Genomic DNA, 20,614 nt, shown 5'->3' on the forward strand with positions numbered 1-20,614 from the left:
CATGTCGACAAATACTTGCAGTTTAGGGAATAAGATCCATGAACTTGTGGCAATAATGGCAACTGGTAGTGTAGATTTAGTCGCTGTTACGGAGACATGGTATAATGAGAAAAATGACTGGCACATAGCAATACCAGGGTACTCTTTATATAGAAAAGACAGGGAAGGTAGGAAAGGGGGAGGGGTGGCCCTGTATGTAAAGGATAGCATAAAATCTAGCCTAATAAAAGTTAGTGAGGGAACATAGAGTCCGTTTGGGTTACGTTAGAATTTGGTAATCACACAGCAACTCGTGTAGGTGTGATTTATAGGCCCCCAGGACAAATTGAAGAGTTAGATAATCTACTAGTTAAGGAAATAGCTAAAATGACAATGAAGGGGGAAGTTATCATCATGGGTGACTTTAACCCCTTCAGGACGGAGTCAATAGTGCACGTTCTGATCAAAACAAAACGTAAACAAAAACTGGAATTTGCGCTATATGTCTGTTCACCCGTAGTTCCCCTCTTTCATATTATATGCACCCACACTTATTATATATCATTTTGTTCAGGAGAAACAGGGCTTTAATTTACCATTAACTATTCATATATGGAATATAATTTATTATGAATAAAATAAAAAAAACTGTGTGAAATTTATTTATTTTTTTAAAATGTGTAGTTCCGCCTCACATTTAAGCTGTAAATGTCATAATACTGTTAGGTTTTACTGCAACAAAATGCACATATTTGTAATCAGCGATGTCTCACGAGTACAACAGTACCCCCCATTAACAGGTTTTATGTTGTTTTGGAAAGTTACAGGGTCAAATATAGAACGTTCCATTTTCAAATTGAAATTTGCCAGATTAGTAATGTTACCTTTGAGACGGTGTGGTAGCCCAGGAATGAGAATTACCCCCATAATGGCATACCATTTGAAAAAGTAGACAAGCCAAGGTATTGAAAGTGGGGTATGTTTAGTCTTTGTTAGTAGCCACTTAGTCACAAACACTGGCCAAAGTTAGCGTTCATATTTGTTTTTGTGTGAAAAAAGCAAAAAACGAATATTTGGCCAGTGTTTGTGACTAAGTGGCTACTAAGAAAGACTGGACATACCCCACTTGCAATACCTCGGGTTGTCTACTTTTGCAAATGGTATGCCATCATGGGGGTAATTCTCATTCCTGGGCTACCATACGCTCTCAAAGGCAACATAACCAATCTAGCAAATTTCAATGTGAAAAAAATGAAACGCAAGCCTTATATGTGACTCTCTAACTTTCCAAAACACCATAAAACCTGTACATGGGGGGTACTGTTATTCTCGGGAGACTTCACTAAACACAAATATTAGTGTTTTAAAACGGTAAAACATATTACAACAATAATATAGTCCATAAAAGTGCCGTTTGTTTGTAAAAAATGCAAAAAACATCACTTTTACTTAAAATATCATCGTTGTAATACAATTTACCAGTTTGAAACACTAATATTTGAGTTCAGCGAAGTCTCCCGAGTAAAACAGTACCCCCTATGTACAGGTTTTATGGTGTCGTGGAGTATTACAGGGTCAAATATAGTGCTTGCAAATTAAATTCTCTGCACTTTCTCCCTGTGTTGTCAGGCATGTCAATCAAATTTTAATTAATCAAATCACATAATTATGTTAAAAGATTATTTAAATATACATGTAGAATTTTAATATATATACATATATATGTATTTAAATTCTACGTGTATACTAATGTAATCTTTTATGTAATTATATGTATTTATCTATATATATATATTTGCGGTTATTTGTATTTTATATATAGATAGATATATATAGAATGCCATTCTAAGTGTATTTTGTTTCCAATATATATATATTAATAACAAAATACAGTTAGAATGAAATTACATATGAATATATAATTTATATTAAATTTTGTTTCAATATTTTATTTATTTTATTATTTTATTTATTTATTATTTTAATTATACGTATATATATATAATATATACCGTATTTTTCGCTCCATAAGACGCACCTCACCATAAGACGCACCTAGTTTTTAGAGGAAGAAACCCAGAAAAAAAATATTCTGATCAAACTGTCCCATAGTGTTTCTTAATATTTTTTTTCTCCCCTGTCCCATAGTGTCCCCCCCTTCCATAGTCTTCTCCTCTCTCCCACAGACTTCATCTCCCCCCCCTCCCCACAGACTTCCATCTCCCCCCCCTCCCCACAGACTTCCATCTCCCCCCCCTCCCCACAGACTTCCATCTCCCCCCCCTCCCCACAGACTTCCATCTCCCCCCCCTCCCCACAGACTTCCATCTCCCCCCCCTCCCCACAGACTTCCATCTCCCCCCCCTCCCCACAGACTTCCATCTCCCCCCCCTCCCCACAGACTTCCATCTCCCCCCCCTCCCCACAGACTTCCATCTCCCCCCCCTCCCCACAGACTTCCATCTCCCCCCCCTCCCCACAGACTTCCATCTCCCCCCCCTCCCCACAGACTTCCATCTCCCCCCCCTCCCCACAGACTTCCATCTCCCCCCCCTCCCCACAGACTTCCATCTCCCCCCCTCCCCACAGACTTCCATCTCCCCCCCCTCCCCACAGACTTCCATCTCCCCCCCCTCCCCACAGACTTCCATCTCCCCCCCCTCCCCACAGACTTCCATCTCCCCCCCCTCCCCACAGACTTCCATCTCCCCCCCCTCCCCACAGACTTCCATCTCCCCCCCCTCCCCACAGACTTCCATCTCCCCCCCCTCCCCACAGACTTCCATCTCCCCCCCCTCCCCACAGACTTCCATCTCCCCCCCCTCCCCACAGACTTCCATCTCCCCCCCCTCCCCACAGACTTCCATCTCCCCCCCCTCCCCACAGACTTCCATCTCCCCCCCCTCCCCACAGACTTCCATCTCCCCCCCCTCCCCACAGACTTCCATCTCCCCCCCCTCCCCACAGACTTCCATCTCCCCCCCCTCCCCACAGACTTCCATCTCCCCCCCCTCCCCACAGACTTCCATCTCCCCCCCCTCCCCACAGACTTCCATCTCCCCCCCCTCCCCACAGACTTCCATCTCCCCCCCCTCCCCACAGACTTCCATCTCCCCCCCCTCCCCACAGACTTCCATCTCCCCCCCTCCCTCCCTCCCCATAGACTTTATCCCCCTCCCATACTGTCCCCCTCCCCTTGTCCTATAATTACTTACCTGTCTTGCAGCGTTGGCCGGCAGCACAGGGCGCACCGCGGTAGTGGAACTTGAATTTCATGTTCCGGTTTCCGGCGGGACTGAAAGGAAGTGCGCACTCAGCTTGTGCGCACTTCCTTTCAGTCCCGCCGGAAACCGGAACATGAAATTCAAGTTCCACTACCGCGGTGCGCCCTGTGCTGCCGGCCAACGCTGCAAGACAGGTAAGTAAAGCTTCATATTCGCTCCATAAGACGCACAGACATTTCCCCTCACTTTTGAGGGGAAAAAAAGTGCGTCTTATGGAGCGAAAAATACGGTATATGTACATCTAATATATATATAATATATATACATATTATATATATGTAACATCATTCTAAGTGTATTTTAATGCTAATATATATACTTATATTAGTATTAAAATACACTTTGTATGACGTTACATATATATAATATGTATATATATTATATATATAATATATATACATATTATATATATATAAAAATATTTTCAATTTATTTTTTAACATGTTTAATTTCTTTTTTTATACTTTCTTACCAGCAGGGGGACTGTCTGATATTTTAGACAGTCCCCCTGCAGGCAGATCCATAGCCAGCTATAGGGGGCCATGTGATCGCTCTTTGAGAGCGATCACATGGCCCCCGGGGGCCTCATTTGCCGTGGGAGGGCTGCCTGGGCTGTCAGGCAGCCCCCCAGAAGAGGATCGCGGCGGAGGCAAGTATAACTTACCTCCTGGGGCTCAAAGCCGTTACGGCGTTCCATGCCGCCGCAACGGCTTTAAAGCCCATTATAATGGGGACGGCATGGAACGCCGTAACGGCGTTAACGGGTTAATCTTCCTGATGTGAATTGGAAAACAAAAATAACTGCTTGTGCCAGGAGCACACATATTCTAAACTCCCTACTGGGATTGCCTCTAAAACAAGTCGTTAAGGGGTCAACTCGTAAAGACTAGATTTAGTGTTAAATGGAGATTTGGTATCAGATATTACTGTAGGTGAAAGTTTAGGATCCAGTGATCATCAGTCGGTGTGGTTTAATATAAGAACAGTGACTGAGTCACACCACACAAAAAACAAAAGTTTTACCCTTTAGAAAAACAGACTTTTCTAAAATTAGAATATGTGTAAAGGAGTCATTATTAGTGATGTCCCAGACAGTTCGCCGGTCGCGAACACGCGTGATGTTCGGTCCGCCCCCTATTCATCATCACTGAGTAAACTTTGACCCTGTACCTCACAGTCAGCAGACACATTCCAGCCAATCAGCAGCATACCCTCCCTCCCATGCCCTCCCACCTCCATCACAAATAGGTGGCGGACCGAACACGCTATGTTCGCTGGCGAACTGTTCGGGACATCACTAGTCATTATCAGATTGGAGCAATTTAAATGGAGTCCAAAAGAAATTGGATTATTTAAAAGTTGCACTGCTGAAGGTAACAGAAAATTGCATTAGGCTTGTCAGTAAAACCAAAAAAAAACACTGTGGTACTCTGCAGATGTGGCCAAAATAGTAAAAAACAAGAAGTTAGCATTTAGTAATTATAAAAAAAAAAAAAAAACAGAGGGAGGAAGACAATGATCTATAAGATAAGGCAGAAAGAGGCTTAGCAGGTTATAAGAGATTCCAAATCACACACAGAAGAGAAAATAGCAGTCAGTAAAAAAGGGTGACAAAACTTTTTTTAGACTTTTTTTTAGATACATAAATGAGAAAAGGAAAGTAAAACAAGGATTAGTTAGATTAAAAACAAAAGAAGGAAGGTATGTAGAAGAGGATAAAGGTCTAGCTGACTGCCTCAATGAATATTTTTGTTCGGTATTTACAGATGAAAATGAAGGAGAGGGACCTCAGTTAAGAAAAAGGATAAATGAGTCATTTATTAAACGTGAGTTTACAGAGGAAGAGGTTCTATTTCCACTATCAAAAGTAAAGACAAATAAGTCAATAAGAACTGATGGAATACACCCAAAGCTATTAAAAAAACAGTAATTTTACTTACCGTAAATTCCTTTTTTCTTTGTATAGTGGCAGTACTCACAAGTGGGATGTTCCTTCCGGTCTTGGACAAGAAGCCCCCCCTTTTAGATTTATATCTGTGCTCCGCCTGCTGCCTCTATAAAGCCTGTAAGTCCTGAACAATCACGAGTAATAAAAAAAAGAACCAAACGGAGACCGAGTAATGCAAATTCATTTAATCCACATCAAAGCGGAGGGAAAGCCAGTACTGCCACCATACAAAGAAAAAAGGAATTTACGGTAAGTAAAATTACTGTTTTTCCCTTCGTATAGTGGCAGTACTCACAAATGGGATATAGCAAGATCCCTGCAACAAATAAAGGGTGGGGACTCAGCAGGCCACAGCTTGCAGCACCTTACGCCCAAAAGCAGCCTCAGATGATGAGAATATGTCCAGCCTATAATGCTTGATAAAGGTATGTAATGAAGACCAGGTAGCCGCTTTGCAGATGTCTTCAGGTGATGCTGCTGCTCTTTCAGCCCAGGAGGTTGCCATAGCCCTAGTAGAATGAGCCTTTAATGGGAATTTAAGAGGAATCCCTTTGGAGTGATAAGCCAACCTGATGGTATTTGTCAGCCATCTAGCTAACGAGGGTCCGGAGACAGCACCACCTTTACATTTGCCTTGAAAGTAGACAAAGCGATGATCTGAGGATCTAAACTCCTGAGACTTCCAAAGGTAGATCTTCAGGGATCTCCTAACATCCAGGATATGCCACTTTCTTTCCAAATCTGATGTAGGTGATTGACAAAAGGCTGGCAGAATAATAGGCTGGTTAATCGCAGCACTTGATATAACCTTGGGCAGAAAGGAAGGCCTGGGATGCAGTACCACCTTTTCTTGATGAAATATGGTGAACTCCGGAGAAGAAGATAGAGCTCGGATCTCACCTATTCTCCTAGCGGAGGTGATAGCCACCAGGAAGGCCGTCTTGAAGGTAAGCAGCTTGATGGGGACTTTAAGTAATGGTTCAAACGGTGGTTCACAAAGGGCTTGAAGAACCAGACACAAATCCCAGGTAGGAAAAGGAACCAGCTTGGGAGGCCTCTTTAACCGTATGGACTTAATAAACCTTTGTACAAGCATGTTTGAGGCCAAGTCACGAACTAGGAAGTGACTAAGAGCTGAAATCTGGCCTTTGAGCGTAGAAGCCCCTAGGCCAGCTTCAAACCCCTCTTGTAAAAAAGAAAGAATAACAGGGATCGAAGCTTTGGCAGGATCTGAACCACGAAGTGAACACCAGGTTCTGAACTTCATCCAAACCCTGAAATAAATTTTCGAAGTGGACAAGCGGACAGAGGACAGCAAAACATCACATAAATGGTCAGAAAGACCATGACCTTGAAGGATCATCCTTGCAGCAAACATGCCGTCAGGTGAAACATCTCCAGGGTTTCTACGGGAAGAGTCACATTCTCTAAAATTTGAGAAGAAACTAGGAGATGCCAACGTGAGATGGTCATGTTTTCCACTTCTGAAAACCAACTTCTGTTCGGCCAGAACTGCCAAAATTCTTGCCTTCTCCCATCTTATTTTCTGAACAATCCGTGGTATAAGAGCGATAGGAGGGAAAACATAAGCCATGTCGAAGTTCCAAGGGATCGATAGACCATCTAGGACATCTGGGTAATCTCCTGTACGGAGAGAAGCAAATCTTTGAACTTTTCTGTTTCTCCTTGTGGCCAACAAATCTATCTCTGGCCTGCCGAAGCGAGAAACCAGCTTCAAGAAAACTTGGTTTGATAGCGCCCAGTCTGCCTGAGACCAATGGCTTCTGCTGAGGTTGTCTGCAATAATATTTAGAGACCCTCTGATATGGGTGGCTGATGTTGCGAGAAGATTCGCTTGGGCCCAGGACATTATGCGGTAGCAGAGATCTTGTAGAGCTTTTACCTTTGTGCCCCCTTGGTGATTCAAATAAGCCACCGTAGTGGCATTGTCCGACTGAATTCTTACTGGCTGATTGGTGATGAGTGCTGAAGGAAACCAGAGCCTTCCAAACCGCTTTTAACTCCATGAAGTTTGAGGATGCGCATGCATCTTCTCTGTTCCAAAGACCTTGATGGAACTGAGAACCTAGATGGGCGCCCCAACCCGTCTGGGAGGCATCTGTGGTTATCGTAATCCACTGTTTTTGTGCAAACGATAGGCCCTTTGAGATGTTGCTTCTGTCTTTCCACCAGTTCAGTTGTCTTTTCACTCCCTCGGATAGGTGGAAGGCAGAGTCTAGATCTTCCTGTTTTCGTGTCCATTGGGAAAGGATGTCCCATTGCAATGGTTTTGATTCTGCCTTTGCCCAGGCCACTGCTGGGATTGCACAAGTGAGGAGGCCTAGTAACCTCATAGCATCCCTGATTGAGCTTAGGTTTTTTTGCAGCTTTGAAACGGCTCTTAAAATCCTCAATTTTTTCTTTATTGGTAGAAAAAGAGAGGGACTGTGATTCTACCTGAAGCCCCAAGAATTCTAGACTCAGAGACGGAGTCAACTTGGATTTTTCCAGGTTCAGGATCCAACCGTGATCTTTTAAAACCTTCATAGCAATCTTGAGATGAAGTTTTAGCAGATGCCGTGATTGAGCTTTCAGGAACCAATCGTCCAGGTAAGGAACAATCGAGATACCTTTGAGATGTAAAACTGCTGCTATGGGGGCCAGGATCTTTGTAAAAACTCGAGGAGCTGAGGACAGTCCAAAGGGAAGAGCCTTGAATTGTAAATGGAGAATCCTTCGCTTTCTTGTTAGAACAGCAAATCTGAGAAACTTCCGGGAAGATTCTGAAACTGGTACATGGAGATAAGCATCTTTTAAATCTAACTTTGCCATGTAATCTCCCTTTTGTAGAATGTGCGTTACCGACAGAATACTTTCCATACGGAACTTCTGGTATGGTATGCAGGTGTTGACTTGTTTCAGGTCCAGGATCGGCCGAAAGGATCCATCTGGTTTTTGAACCAGGAAAAGGCGTGAGTAAACACCCTGAAATTCCCAACGTTTGGGTACCTTCTCTACCACATCTTTTCTTAAAAGAAGGAGTGCTTCTGTTAGGAGAGCCTCTGTTTTTACCCTTGAAGGATAGCTTGACAGAAGGAAGGATGGACGTGGTCTTGACAAAAACTTTATCTTGTAACCTTCTAAAACGGTTCTTATAATCCACCCATTTGAAGTACTCTTTCTCCATTCGTGGGTGAAGAACTGAACGCGTCCTCCCACTCTTTTGGCGTCAAAACTTCCTCTTTTTGTCTTGCCTGTTGGATTCCTGTCTAGACCACTGGCTGTTGTTCCCACCATGTTTGTGAAACCTGCGAAACCGCCCTTGGTAACGAAAGGACAGCTGACCCCTGTACTGAATTCTTTTATTACCCTGGGTTCTTGGTTCCAGAGGTAGGGCTTTCTTTGTATCCGACATCTGTTTAATAATGTCTTCTAAAGGAGTACCAAAAAGTTTTTGCCTCTAAAAGGGTAATTCACATAAGGCTGCCTTGGATGCAGAATCAGCTGTCCATGTTCGTAGCCAAAGTGCTCTTCTGGCTACTGATGACAACCCCATAATTCTTGCTGATAGACGAAGAAACTCCTCAGAGGCATCTGAAAGGAATTCATTGGATAGCTTCAATAGGAACATGAGATGGGAAGGATCTGTATCGGATTTTCCCATAAGGGAATCTTCCAGGGCTTGTAGCCACACGCTCTGAGCTCTGAGAACCGCTGAACATGCAATTTCAGCTCTGCACTGATATCCTGCGGCCTGGAAAATTCTTCTGCATGACGTTTCGGCTCGTTTGTCCATTGGGTCTTTAAGACCTGAGACTTCTCCAATGGGTATAGTGGTTTTCTTTGACAGCTGGGCAATCTGAATATCCACTTTAGGAAGATCTTCCCATTTGTCTTCAGACTGTAGCTTAAACATCAGTTTAAAATGCTTTGAAATAAACGCACGTCTTTCAGGATTCTTCCATTCTCTATGAAGGACATACAAAATTTTAGGAGACATTGGGAAACCTTTAACCTTACCCTTGGTAGGTTCAGTTTCTTGTACAGCTGTCGTTACTTCTTTAATAAATTTCTTCAGCTCTTCTGGTGGGAAGCCCTCCTCCACACTTGAAGCCAGGCTGGAAATATCCAAAGGGGAAGAAAAAGAACATTCTCCTGACAAGACGTCAGACACAGAAGGAGATCTATTCCTCCTACGTTTTTTAGGCAGATTTTCTTGAATAGCCGGCTGTTTCTTTACAGAATCTTTAAAAGACTCAAATGTCTGGGACAAATTATCCTGAAACCACCCCAGGAAGGATGCCATATCCGTCTGTTTTGTTTTCTCCAGTAATTCTGAAGCGCACTGATTACATGTCTTTTTGCGACATCCGTCAGGTAGAGGTACAGCACATTCCAGACAAGATAAACGCTTAACTTGTGGCTTTTTAGGGAACAGATGTTGACATCTTGTCTTTATCTGCCTTATCCGGAGATATAGGGCTGGACATATCTGTGAAATACCAGAATAGTAAAATTAATAAAATACATTAATGAAGCATGCATAAGCATAAGTGAAATAAAAGGAGAGTTTAAAAAATTAAACCTCACCTTAAACCACCTAAGGTCCGTGTAGGAGGGCTGGAGACACGGAGAACCAGAACTGTACACCCACCCTTGGGGTAAGAAAGGTTCTACACAGCTTTGTATTTAATTTTTTTGAATTTGGCGCCAACACCGTCTCGCGCATGCTCAGTAGCGCGATTCCGTGTTTGGTGGAACGCAACTCCTCCCGGGCGTGCGTTCCACCGCTGTGCGCATGCGTAAAGCCACGAGGAGGACCGCCCGGGAACTCAACGAGCAAGCCACATAAAGAGCAGTACCCGGTCGCGTTCCGTAACGTGAAACCGGAAGCACTGTGCCACTCAGATCCCGCCCGGAGAGCTATCGGGGCACTAACCTCCTCGATCAGCAGCCTGTGCTGATCGCACCATTCTCCACCAGACCGGGGGAAACCTGTCCGTCCCGTTTGCCGGGACAAGAAGAACTGGTGAGTGTTCAGGACTTACAGGCTTTATAGAGGCAGAAGGCGGAGCATAGATATAAATCTAAAAGAAGGGGGAGCTTCTTGTCCAAGACCGGAAGGAACATCCCACTTGTGAGTACTGCCACTATACGAAGGGAAAAAGCTTAGTGGTGTACTAGCAAAACCACTAAGCTTTTTCCCTTCGTATCATTGTTAACCAATCATTGTTAACAGGAGTAGTCCCAGAAGATTGGAAGTTAGCAAATGTTGTGCCCATTCACAAGAAAGGTAATAGGGAGGAGTTGGGCAACTATAGGCCAGTAAGCCTTACTTCAGTAGTGGGGAAAGTGATGGAAACCATATTAAAGGATAGGATTGTTGAACATCTAAAAACACATGGATTTCAAGATCAGAGACAACATGGGTTTACTTCAGGGAGATCATGCCAAACTAATCTTATTGATTTTTTTGATTGGGTAACTAAAATTATAGATCAGGGTGGTGCAGTAGACATTGCTTACCTAGATTTCAGTAAGGCTTTTGACACTGTTGCACATAGAAGGCTTATCAATAAACTACAATCTTTAAGTTTAGATTCCAATATTGTTGAATGGGTAAGGCAGTGGCTGAGTGACAGGCAACAGAGGGTTGTAGTCAATGGAGTATATTCGAAGCTTGGGCTTGTCACCAGTGGGGTACCTCAGGGATCTGTACTTGGACCCATTCTCTTTAATATTTTTATTAGTGATATTGCAGAAGGTCTTGATGGTAAGGTATGTCTTTTTGCTGATGATACTAAGATATGTAACAGGGTTGATGTTCCAGGAGGGATAAGCCAAATGGCAAATGATTTAGATAAACTAGAAAAATGGTCAGAGTTGTTGTTGCAACTGACATTTAATGTGGATAATGCATCTTGGACGTAAAAACCCAAGTACAGAATATTTGATAGAGTCCTAACTTCAACATCTGAGGAAAGGGATTTAGGGGTGATTATTTCCGATGACCTAAGGGTAGGCAGACAATGTAATAGAGCAGCAGGAAATGCTAGCAGAATGCTTGGTTGTATAGGGAGAGGTATTAGCAGTAGAAAGAGGGAAGTGCTCATGCCATTGTACAGAACACTGGTGAGACCTCACTTGGAGTATTGTACACAGTACTGGAGACCGTATCTTCAGAAGGATATTGAAACCTTAGAGAGAGTTCAAAGAAGGGCTACTAAACTGGTCCATGGATTGCAGGATAAAACGTACCAGGAAAGGTTAAAGGATCTTAACATGTATAGCTTGGAGGAAAGACGAGACAGGGGGGGGATATGATAGAAACATTTAAATACATAAAGGGAATCAACACATAAATGAGGAGACTATATTTAAAAGAAGAAAAACTACCACAACAAGAGGACAGTCTTAAATTAGAGGGACAAAGGTTTAAAAATAAAATCAGGAAGTATTACTTTACTGAGAGGGTAGTGGACGCATGGAATAGCTTTCCACCTGAAGTGGTAGAGGTTAACACAGTAAAGGAGTTTAAGCATGCGTGGGATAGGCATAAGGCTATCCTAACTATAAGATAAGGCCAGGGACTAATGAAAGTATTTAGAAAATTGAGCAGACTAGATGGGCCAAATGGTTGCCGTCACATTCTATGTTTCTATGTTATTTCAAATGTATATGTTTCTTTGCTAGATCTTTTTTTCTCAGCCCCAGGCTTTCCCTGTTCTTCCTCTGTCCCAGGCTCCCCTTGCAGCTCTCCTGCCCCAAGTATGTGTGTGTATATATTATATATACACGGGATGGCAGGCGCGGTATGGCCGACAACACCACGGTCCACAAAGAGCAACTGACTCCCAGCGATTGGGCAGCAGCCTTCCAGGCCAAATTCGACGCCATATGTAGGCGATTCTGGGAGCGTCTGGAGAGCAAGCGACAGCCTTGTGCACCAACACTGATTAGTAACCAGCCCAAAGCACCAACTGCACTACTGTCTATGATGTTTATGATTGCATCCAGGGAATAGATTGAACAATTCCATTCCTGAAGAGTATTCTTTTGGATAGGATGCATATGTGTTTTTATCCAATCGACAGCTGGGACTGATTGGTTGTTAGACACCTAACAACCGTAAGTCTTTCCTTACACTGCAGAATCTTTTTTGCAAGAAGCAAGTTTTATTTTTAAGCTTTTTCTTCTGGCTTGAAAGGAGATTGTTTGCGGATCTTTCTTTAGTGCCTTTTTTGAGCATGCAGTTCTGAGACAGTCGACTACATAAGGAATCAGATATATTCCTTATAGGGGCAGTTAGTACAGTAAGAAACTCAACATTCTGTGAGAGTAGAGTCCAATGGGCAGTCATAAATTTGCAAAAAGATGAAAAAAAATATTTCCTTTTACTGCAATATTTTTGGCTTTTTTGAGGAATGAGGAAAAGAAAATAGTCCTTTATATCAAAGGATATCCTTGCCTTATACACTGACTAGCCACAACATTGAAACCACTGACAGGTAAGGTGAATAACATTGATTATATTGTCACAATGGCATCTGTCAAGGGGTGAAATATGTTAAAGGGACTCTCCCAGTGCCACTCTCCCTCCCACCCCATGTTGCCGGCGGGGGAGACCTAATGTGCATGCGCAGCAATGGCCACATGTGCATTAGACCTCCCCATAAGAAAGCATTATCCAATGCTTTCCTATGGGGATTCCGGCGATGCTGGAGGTCCTCATGCATAGCCTGAGGACGTACAGCATCATTTAAAACACGGAAGTCCCTCTAGTGGCTGTCTATCAGACTTAACCCTGTAATGAAATTATTTCAGTTTATAAAAACTGCAATAATTACACTTGTAGGGTTAAGGGTGGTGGGAGTTGGCACCCAGACCACACCAATGGGCTGAAGTGGTCTGGGTGCCTGGAGTTTCCCTTTAAGTATCAAGTGAACAGTAAGTTTTAGAATTTCATGCTTTGGAAGCAGAAAAAACAGGCAAGCGAACAGTTCTCAGTGACTTTAACAAGGGCCAAACAGTGATGGCTAGAAAACATGGTTAAAGCACCTCCAAAACATCAACTCTTGTGGGACATTACTGGTATGCAATGGTTCGTAACTGCCAAAAGTGGTGCAAAGAAGGACAACCTGTGAACCAGCGTCGGGGTCATATCAGAGCTGTTTTGGCACCATGATATTAAGCAGGTGGTTTTAATGTAGTGGTTAATTTGGGTGGAAGAAGAAATTGTTTCCATTCTATAAAGTATTTGTTCGATAAATTTGTTCACTAAATTCAGGTCCACAATGGGACAAAAGGTTTGATTACAGCTTCTTAACAGAAAACGTCTGCAATAGATTCCACAAAATTTCTCAGAGTAGGTTAGCTCTTTTCTATAACCGCTTTTAGGTTTTAAGGAAACGACTGACTGCTTTCCACAATTATTATTTTATGTTTGAAGACTGAACTTCTGGAAAAAAAATATAACATATCAATATTATAATATATAATACTGATGGAAAAAGAGTGGAAACTCCATCTGTATTTAAATCCTGCATGAGTGAAGGATTATTTAAGCAGTAGTGCTTTGCACTGAAAGGTATTTCATAATAAGTCCAGAAGCAGGGACATCCTGCACATTAAATCAAATGCAGGGCATGTTCTTTGCTTTTCTCATATTGTACGTTTCGGTAAAACATAACAGACAACACACATATATATATATATATATATATATATATATATATATATATATAAAATCCAATGAGATGGCTGCACTCACGGTTTTGTAAAAGTCCAAAGTTTATTGTAGTAGCATAAAAATATCTGCGATCAACGTTTCAGTCCTTCCAGGAGGACTTTCATCAAAAAGTTTTTATGATCCTGATGAAAGTCCTCCTGGAAGGACTGAAACGTTGATCGCAGATATTTTTAGGCTACTACAATAAACTTTGGACTTTTACAAAACCGTGAGTGCAGCCATCTAATTGGATTTTCTGGATACATTAGCTATGTATGGCTGGCACCCGGTCATTAAGGGATGCATTAGCGTGAGTGCAGGAATCAATTTGTGTATATGGGGGAATTTAAGCAAACATTGTTTGGGATAGTGTAGCTCTACTGACAGTATGGTAATTAGGTAATATTGCTCTGCTGTAAAAAAATTAAGTGGAGCAGTAGGACTAATAGAAAACATCCAGCCATTGCATTGGATATTGACACAAGTAAAGCACACAGGCATACCAGCCGCTGATCATTAAGTTTCAAGCACATTTTCATAGCAATACTTTATCCACTATAAGATTTTAGAGGCAATGTATGAATAAATTCAAACACTGATACAATCTAAACTACAGTGTGGAAAAGAAAGATAACTTTATAATGCACCCACAGTTAAATGATAAACGAAAGTATACCTATTAAACTTACTTTATTGTTCGTTGCATTCTTGCCAGAAAATACAAATATATAGTAAATTTCAGAATTTCAAGGTCTTTTAAAAGGCCCTAAAGGAGAAAGAAAAAAATGATTTAAATTATACATAAACACATATGTACACTAGATATAAAAATAGGAGTTAAGTAGAGCAAAAGTAGAAAAAATATGGAGAGTTTACTGCTTAAATGCAGTACAGTGAGATGGGTAGAGAGGAATAGGGAACCTATTAACCGATAATTAAGAATTTAAAAGATTAGAAACCCTCTCCTTGTCATGTGATGACTGTCTCATAGATAATACACTGCTCAAAAAAATAAAGGGAACACAAAAATAACATGCTAGATCTGAATGAATTACATATTCTTCTGAAATATTTTGTTCTTTACATAGTTGAATGTGCGGACAACAAAATCACGCAAAAATAAAAAAAATGGAAAACAAATCTTTCAACCCGTGGAGGTCTGGATTTGGAGTCACACTCAAAATCAAAGTGGAAAAACACACTACAGGCTGATCCAACTTTGATGTAATGTCCTTAAAACAAGTCAAAATGAGGCTCGGTAGTGTGTGTGGCCTCCACATGCCTATATGACCTCCCTACAATGCCTGTGCATGAGGTTGTGCATGGTCTCCTGAGGTATCTCCTCCCAGACCTGGACTAAAGCATCTGCCAACTCCTGGACAGTTTGTGGTGCAACGTGACGTTGGTGGATGGAGCGAGACATGATGTCCCAGATGTGCTCAATTGGATTCAGGTCTGGGGAACAGGCGGGCCAGTCCATAGCATGAATGCCTTCGTCTTGCAGGAACTGCTGACACACTCCAGCCACATGAGGTCTAGCATTGTCTTGCATTAGGAGGAACCCAGGGCCAACCGCACCAGCATATGTTCTCACAATGGATCTGAGGATCTCATCTCGGTACCTAATGGCAGTCAGGCTACCTCTGGCGAGCACATGGAGGGCTGTGCGGCCCCCCCAAAGAAATGCCACCCCACACCATTACCGACCCACTGCCAAACCGGTCATGCTGGAGGATGTTGCATGCAGCAGAACGTTCTCCACGGTGTCTCCAGACTCTCACGTCTGTCACATGTGCTCAGTGTGAACCTGCTTTCATCTGTAAAGAGCACAGGGTGCCAGTGGTGAATTTGCCAATCTTGGTGTTCTCTGGCAACTGCCAAACGTCCGGCACGGTGTTGGGCTGTAAGCACAACCCCCACCTGTGGACGTCGGGCCCTCACACCACCCTCATGGAGTCTGTTTCTGACCGTTTGAGCAGACACATGCACATTTGTGGCCTGCTGGAGGTCATTTTGCAGGGCTCTGGCAGTGCTCCTTCGGTTCCTCCTTGCACAAAGGCGGAGGTAGCAGTCCTGCTGCTGGGTTGTTGTCCTCCTACGGCCTCCTCCACGTCACCTGATGTACTGGCCTGTCTCCTGGTAACGCCTCCATGCTCTGGACACTACGCTGATAGACACAGCAAACCTTCTTGCCACAGCTCGCATTGCCATCCTGGATGAGCTGCACTACCTGAGCCACTTGTGTGGGTTGTAGACTCCGTCTCATGCTACCACTAGAGTGAAAGCACCGCCAGCATTCAAAAGTGACCAAAACATTAGCCAGGAAGCATAGGAACTGAGAAGTGGTCTGTGGTCACCACCTGCAGAACCACTCCTTTATTGGGGGGTGTCTTGCTAATTGCCTATAATTTCCACCTGTTGTCTATCCCATTTGCACAACAGCATTGTGTTAAATGTTCCCTTTATTTTTGAGCAGTGTACAATAATCGGATAAGAAATGTATGAGTAAAAGTGTAAAAAAAAAAATAGAAAATAAAAATTAGTAAAAAAAAAATAAGACTGATGAGTAAAAGTACAAAAAATAAATAATAAAGAAATTTTAAGTTATAAAAATATCTAAATATAAAGAATTCTATAAAGAATACACTGCATCAGATAATTCTTTTATATATTTAGATATTTTTATAACTTAAAATGTATCATTGTTTACTAATTTTAATTTTTTTGTACTTTTACTAATCAATTTTATTTACTATTTTCTAATTTAATTTTTTTTTACACATTTACTCAAATCTCGTATTAGATTATTGTATTATCTATGACAAGGAGAGAGGACTTCTAATCTCTTCCATATGTACACACTAAGGGGAAAAAAAAAGACAGCCATCACACCACCAGGGACTTATCAAATTGCATGCTAAATACATAGACATTAATATGTAATTGGTCCCCCTTTGTGTAGCTATAAATAGCTTCCATTTTTCTAGGAAACCTTTCCATAAGATTTTGGAGTATTTCTGTGGGCATTTTTGCCCATTTATCCAGTAGATCATTTATGAGGTCAGGCACAGATATTGGATCAGAATACCAACTTTGTGACCAAGTGGCTACTAAAAAAACTGGACATATCCCATTTTGAATACCCTAGGTCAGGGGTAGGCAACCTACGGCACTAGTGCCATGCACGGCACTCGAGGTGCCTTTGCACGGCACTCAAGGCTGCTAGAGCCAAACAGGCTCTGGCCTATCAGGAGTCCCAGTAAAACTTCAGATATCTGGTAATCCGAAAAGGTGGTGAAGGGCAATCCTCAATTTATGCATAGCAGCACATCTCAGATCACTTCCTCCCAGCACTTGTGAATGGGAATCCACACAGTAGTAGAGCAGCACGCTCCTGTCTTTTACATGTACCTGGCCGGCCTGGTCCCCACTGGAACCCAGGGAAGTCACCCACACTGCTAGATATACACAGAAATGCAGAATAACCCTTCCCAACATACAAATAATACAGACAGCCCACACACAAACATACACACAATCCGAACAAACGCAACAACACTAACAATCCACATACATGCACACAACCCCACATGCAGCCTCTCACATGCAATACCCCAAACAACCACCACACCCTACCAAACACACAATGTGACATATCCATCCACACACACAATTTCACAAGCAGCCCTCATACACAGCTTACATTCATATGTATCATACACAATACCATAAACTACTCATGAACATATACAATATAATAGCTCATATATGCAGGGCCGTCTTTAACTCGGGCAAATGGGGCAGCTGCACCGTGAGCCCCGCTGGCCTCAACTATTTCTCACCCCCCGGCCGGTAATCCGCACACTAAGGAGGCCCACCGGCTGGCCCATGCACAAAGGGCCACTCGGTGGGCTTCTGTCAGCAGGGGTCTGGTCGCGCGCTGAGGCGCTTTAACAGCGCGAGTGGACCCCTTGATTTTCGGCAGCAGGCTGGGAGGAAAGGTAGGAAACTGGAGGGTGGGTTTTAAAGTGTAAATTTTGTGTGTGTTAGAATGCTTGTGTGTGTCAGTATATCGGTGTGTGTGTGTGTGTGTCAGTATATCGGTGTGTGTGTGTGTGTCAGTATATCGGTGTGTGTGTGTGTCAGTATATTGGTGTATGTGTCAGTATATCGGGGTGTGTGTCAGCATGTCTGTGTGTGAGTGTCAGCATATCTGTGTGTGAGTGTCAGCATATCTGTGTGTGAGTGTCAGCATATCTGTGTGTGAGTGTCAGCATATCTGTGTGTGAGTGTCAGCATATCTGTGTGTGAGTGTCAGCATATCTGTGTGTGTGTGTGTGTCTGAGTGTGTCAGCATGTCTGAGTGTGTCAGCGTTGGGGTGGAGGACGTGATTGCACTCCTGGGGAGGAGGAAGGGGGGACTGGGTCCAGGCGGCCCCAAGCAAATGCTTTGCCCAGGGTCCAGTCAATATTAAAGACGGCCCTGCATATACGCACATATACAACGATACAAAGCAATTACAGTAAAAATAACAAGCAGAATATGGCAGCATACACACCTTAATTGAAAAAAAAAAAAATAGGACGGCACGCTACGGGACATCACAATCCTATATTGGCACGGTGCTGCTAAAAGGTTGCCTACCCCTGCCCTAGGTTCTCTACTTTTGCAAATGTTATGTCATGATGGGGGTAATTTCTATTCTTGGTTTGCAATAAAGTCTCAAAGGCAACATAGGCCCAGCAAACTAATCTGGCAAATTGTGTTGTGTAAGAACTGAAAAGGGCAAGCTCTTTATTTGACCATGTAAGTTTCCAAAATGCCATAAAACCTGCTTGGGAGGGAAGGATCGTTGTACCCGTTAGACATCACAGTATCCAAATATATGTACAGGTGGTCCTCATTTAGCAACCTACCTGTTTTACGACAACTAGCACTTGCGACCAGGCGCAAGTGAGAGCTGTTGTGGGGAAATAGGAGAGAGAGAGAGATGTAAAAAAAACATAACATTTCTATCTTTTAATACCTTTTTATTGAACTAACAGAATTTAATGACAAGCTTTGGGGAGAACCTCCCTTAAGTCTATAACATTTCTGAGCAAGACGACGTATAGATTTAAAAATTAAGTTGTGATACAGGTGTTGAAGCAACATGAGTGCAGATAAAACACAGGTTTGATAGAACAGACACCATTCTTGCAGAGGGTCGTAAATATCTTGTGAGAAGATCACAGAGTGAAGAGGGAGAGAGAGAAAAATTCTTTTTTTATGTATTAATATTAAGAATGCATGAATTCCCATCCAAGAGTTACAGGATATGCATGAAGGCCCTTCTAACACAATCTTCTATTTGTTTTTTTCTCTCCCCCCCCCCCCCCCCCCCCCCTCACTCTGATCTTCTCACAAGATATTTACGACGACTCGCACTTACGACCAGGCGTAAATGAGAGCCGTCGTGGGGATTTGGGGATTCCCTGCTCTGGTGGGCATGTCTATGTTCGGGGAAACGTCCCCGAACATAGACGAACGCACCAGAGCAGGGAATCCCTTAACTCCTCACTTACCGATCAATTCATTTTACGACCGGGCCTTAGGAACAGAACCTGGTAGGTAAATGAGGATTGTCTGTATTTTATTGCAATACAAGCTAACAGTATTATGAAATGAACAGTTAAAATGCCATGCAGAAGTTGGAAAATAATTTCTTAATATCTCACACTTTTTTTTATATTTTATTCACATTAAAAATTGTGTTCCATATATTAATATTTGATTTGCGGGGGGCGGGGCCGGGCCGCGAAGCTGAGCGGTCACAGGACAGCTCGGCTCCTGCAAACAGAGTCCCAAACAGCTTACAAACTGAGACTTTTCGCGAGAAATACTGGTGACTTACTGCAACCCTCGATGTAATCTGGCTGCCTGAGCCGGGGAGAGGCTTGCTCCCGAAGTTCTAGTCCCTCGGAGGATGGGGCCTGCTACAACTGGCGGGACCCATGCTGGCGGTGAGTGAAGCGGACGGCCGCCGCAACGCTATCCTGCCCGACGGGGCCCGACACGCGTTGACAGCCTGCCGGCCCGGTCCTGTTCCCCCCCCCCCCCACTGGACCGGGGGGGGGTGATCCCAGTCCAAGCTAAGCTAAGCTAAACCAAGCCAGATCAAACGGCCCTCCGAGACGCCACCGACATGCAGCCTAAGACCCGCGCGCAAGATGGCGGAGACCATGTGCGCAGAACATGTAACCTTGAACACAAGTCTGCCGGCAGCCATCACTTACCCGGGCACACGGGGTTTCACCAAGCTAAGACTCACACGCCCGGAGAAACACTTGGCATATGCTTGACGCCAACTACCTCACCTGTGGACACCGCTGCCGAGAGGCCCGCACACCCTTCTTCTGAGCCTGGCGCTCACGGGGAGGAATCCCCCCCCCCCCCCCACAGCCTGCCATACACCCAGGGAGATGCCTGGGTCCCGGCAGAACCCTGGGCCCACGGACTTGTTGATGGGTCCAATGGCAAAAGGCGCGAGCGCCTACACAGGCCTCAGGCCGAAGACAAGCGGCCCTCGGACGCAGAGGAGCCACTGCAGGGAATAGGATGCTGTAACACCCGCCCACGGCGACCGCCAAAGGAACAGAGGCCCTGACCATGCCTATAACTTAATCCGTCTTCGC

At 43.5% G+C, this 20,614-nt stretch overlaps 1 protein-coding gene across 1 annotated transcript in view; it reads right to left on the minus strand.

Annotated features, from left to right (window-relative positions):
* The window catches only part of LIG1 (DNA ligase 1), a 381,450-nt gene that overhangs the window by 349,005 nt on the left and 11,831 nt on the right, over positions 1 to 20,614 (minus strand). Inside the window, exon 2 of the mRNA XM_063435935.1 lies at positions 14,629 to 14,705. Within this exon, the coding sequence (XP_063292005.1) occupies positions 14,629 to 14,645 (17 nt within the window). The 5' untranslated portion in view covers positions 14,646 to 14,705. The remainder of the gene's footprint in view (positions 1 to 14,628; positions 14,706 to 20,614) is intronic.

This window comes from Pelobates fuscus, chromosome 11 (genome assembly GCF_036172605.1).
Source record: "Pelobates fuscus isolate aPelFus1 chromosome 11, aPelFus1.pri, whole genome shotgun sequence".
NCBI lineage: Eukaryota > Metazoa > Chordata > Amphibia > Anura > Pelobatidae > Pelobates > Pelobates fuscus.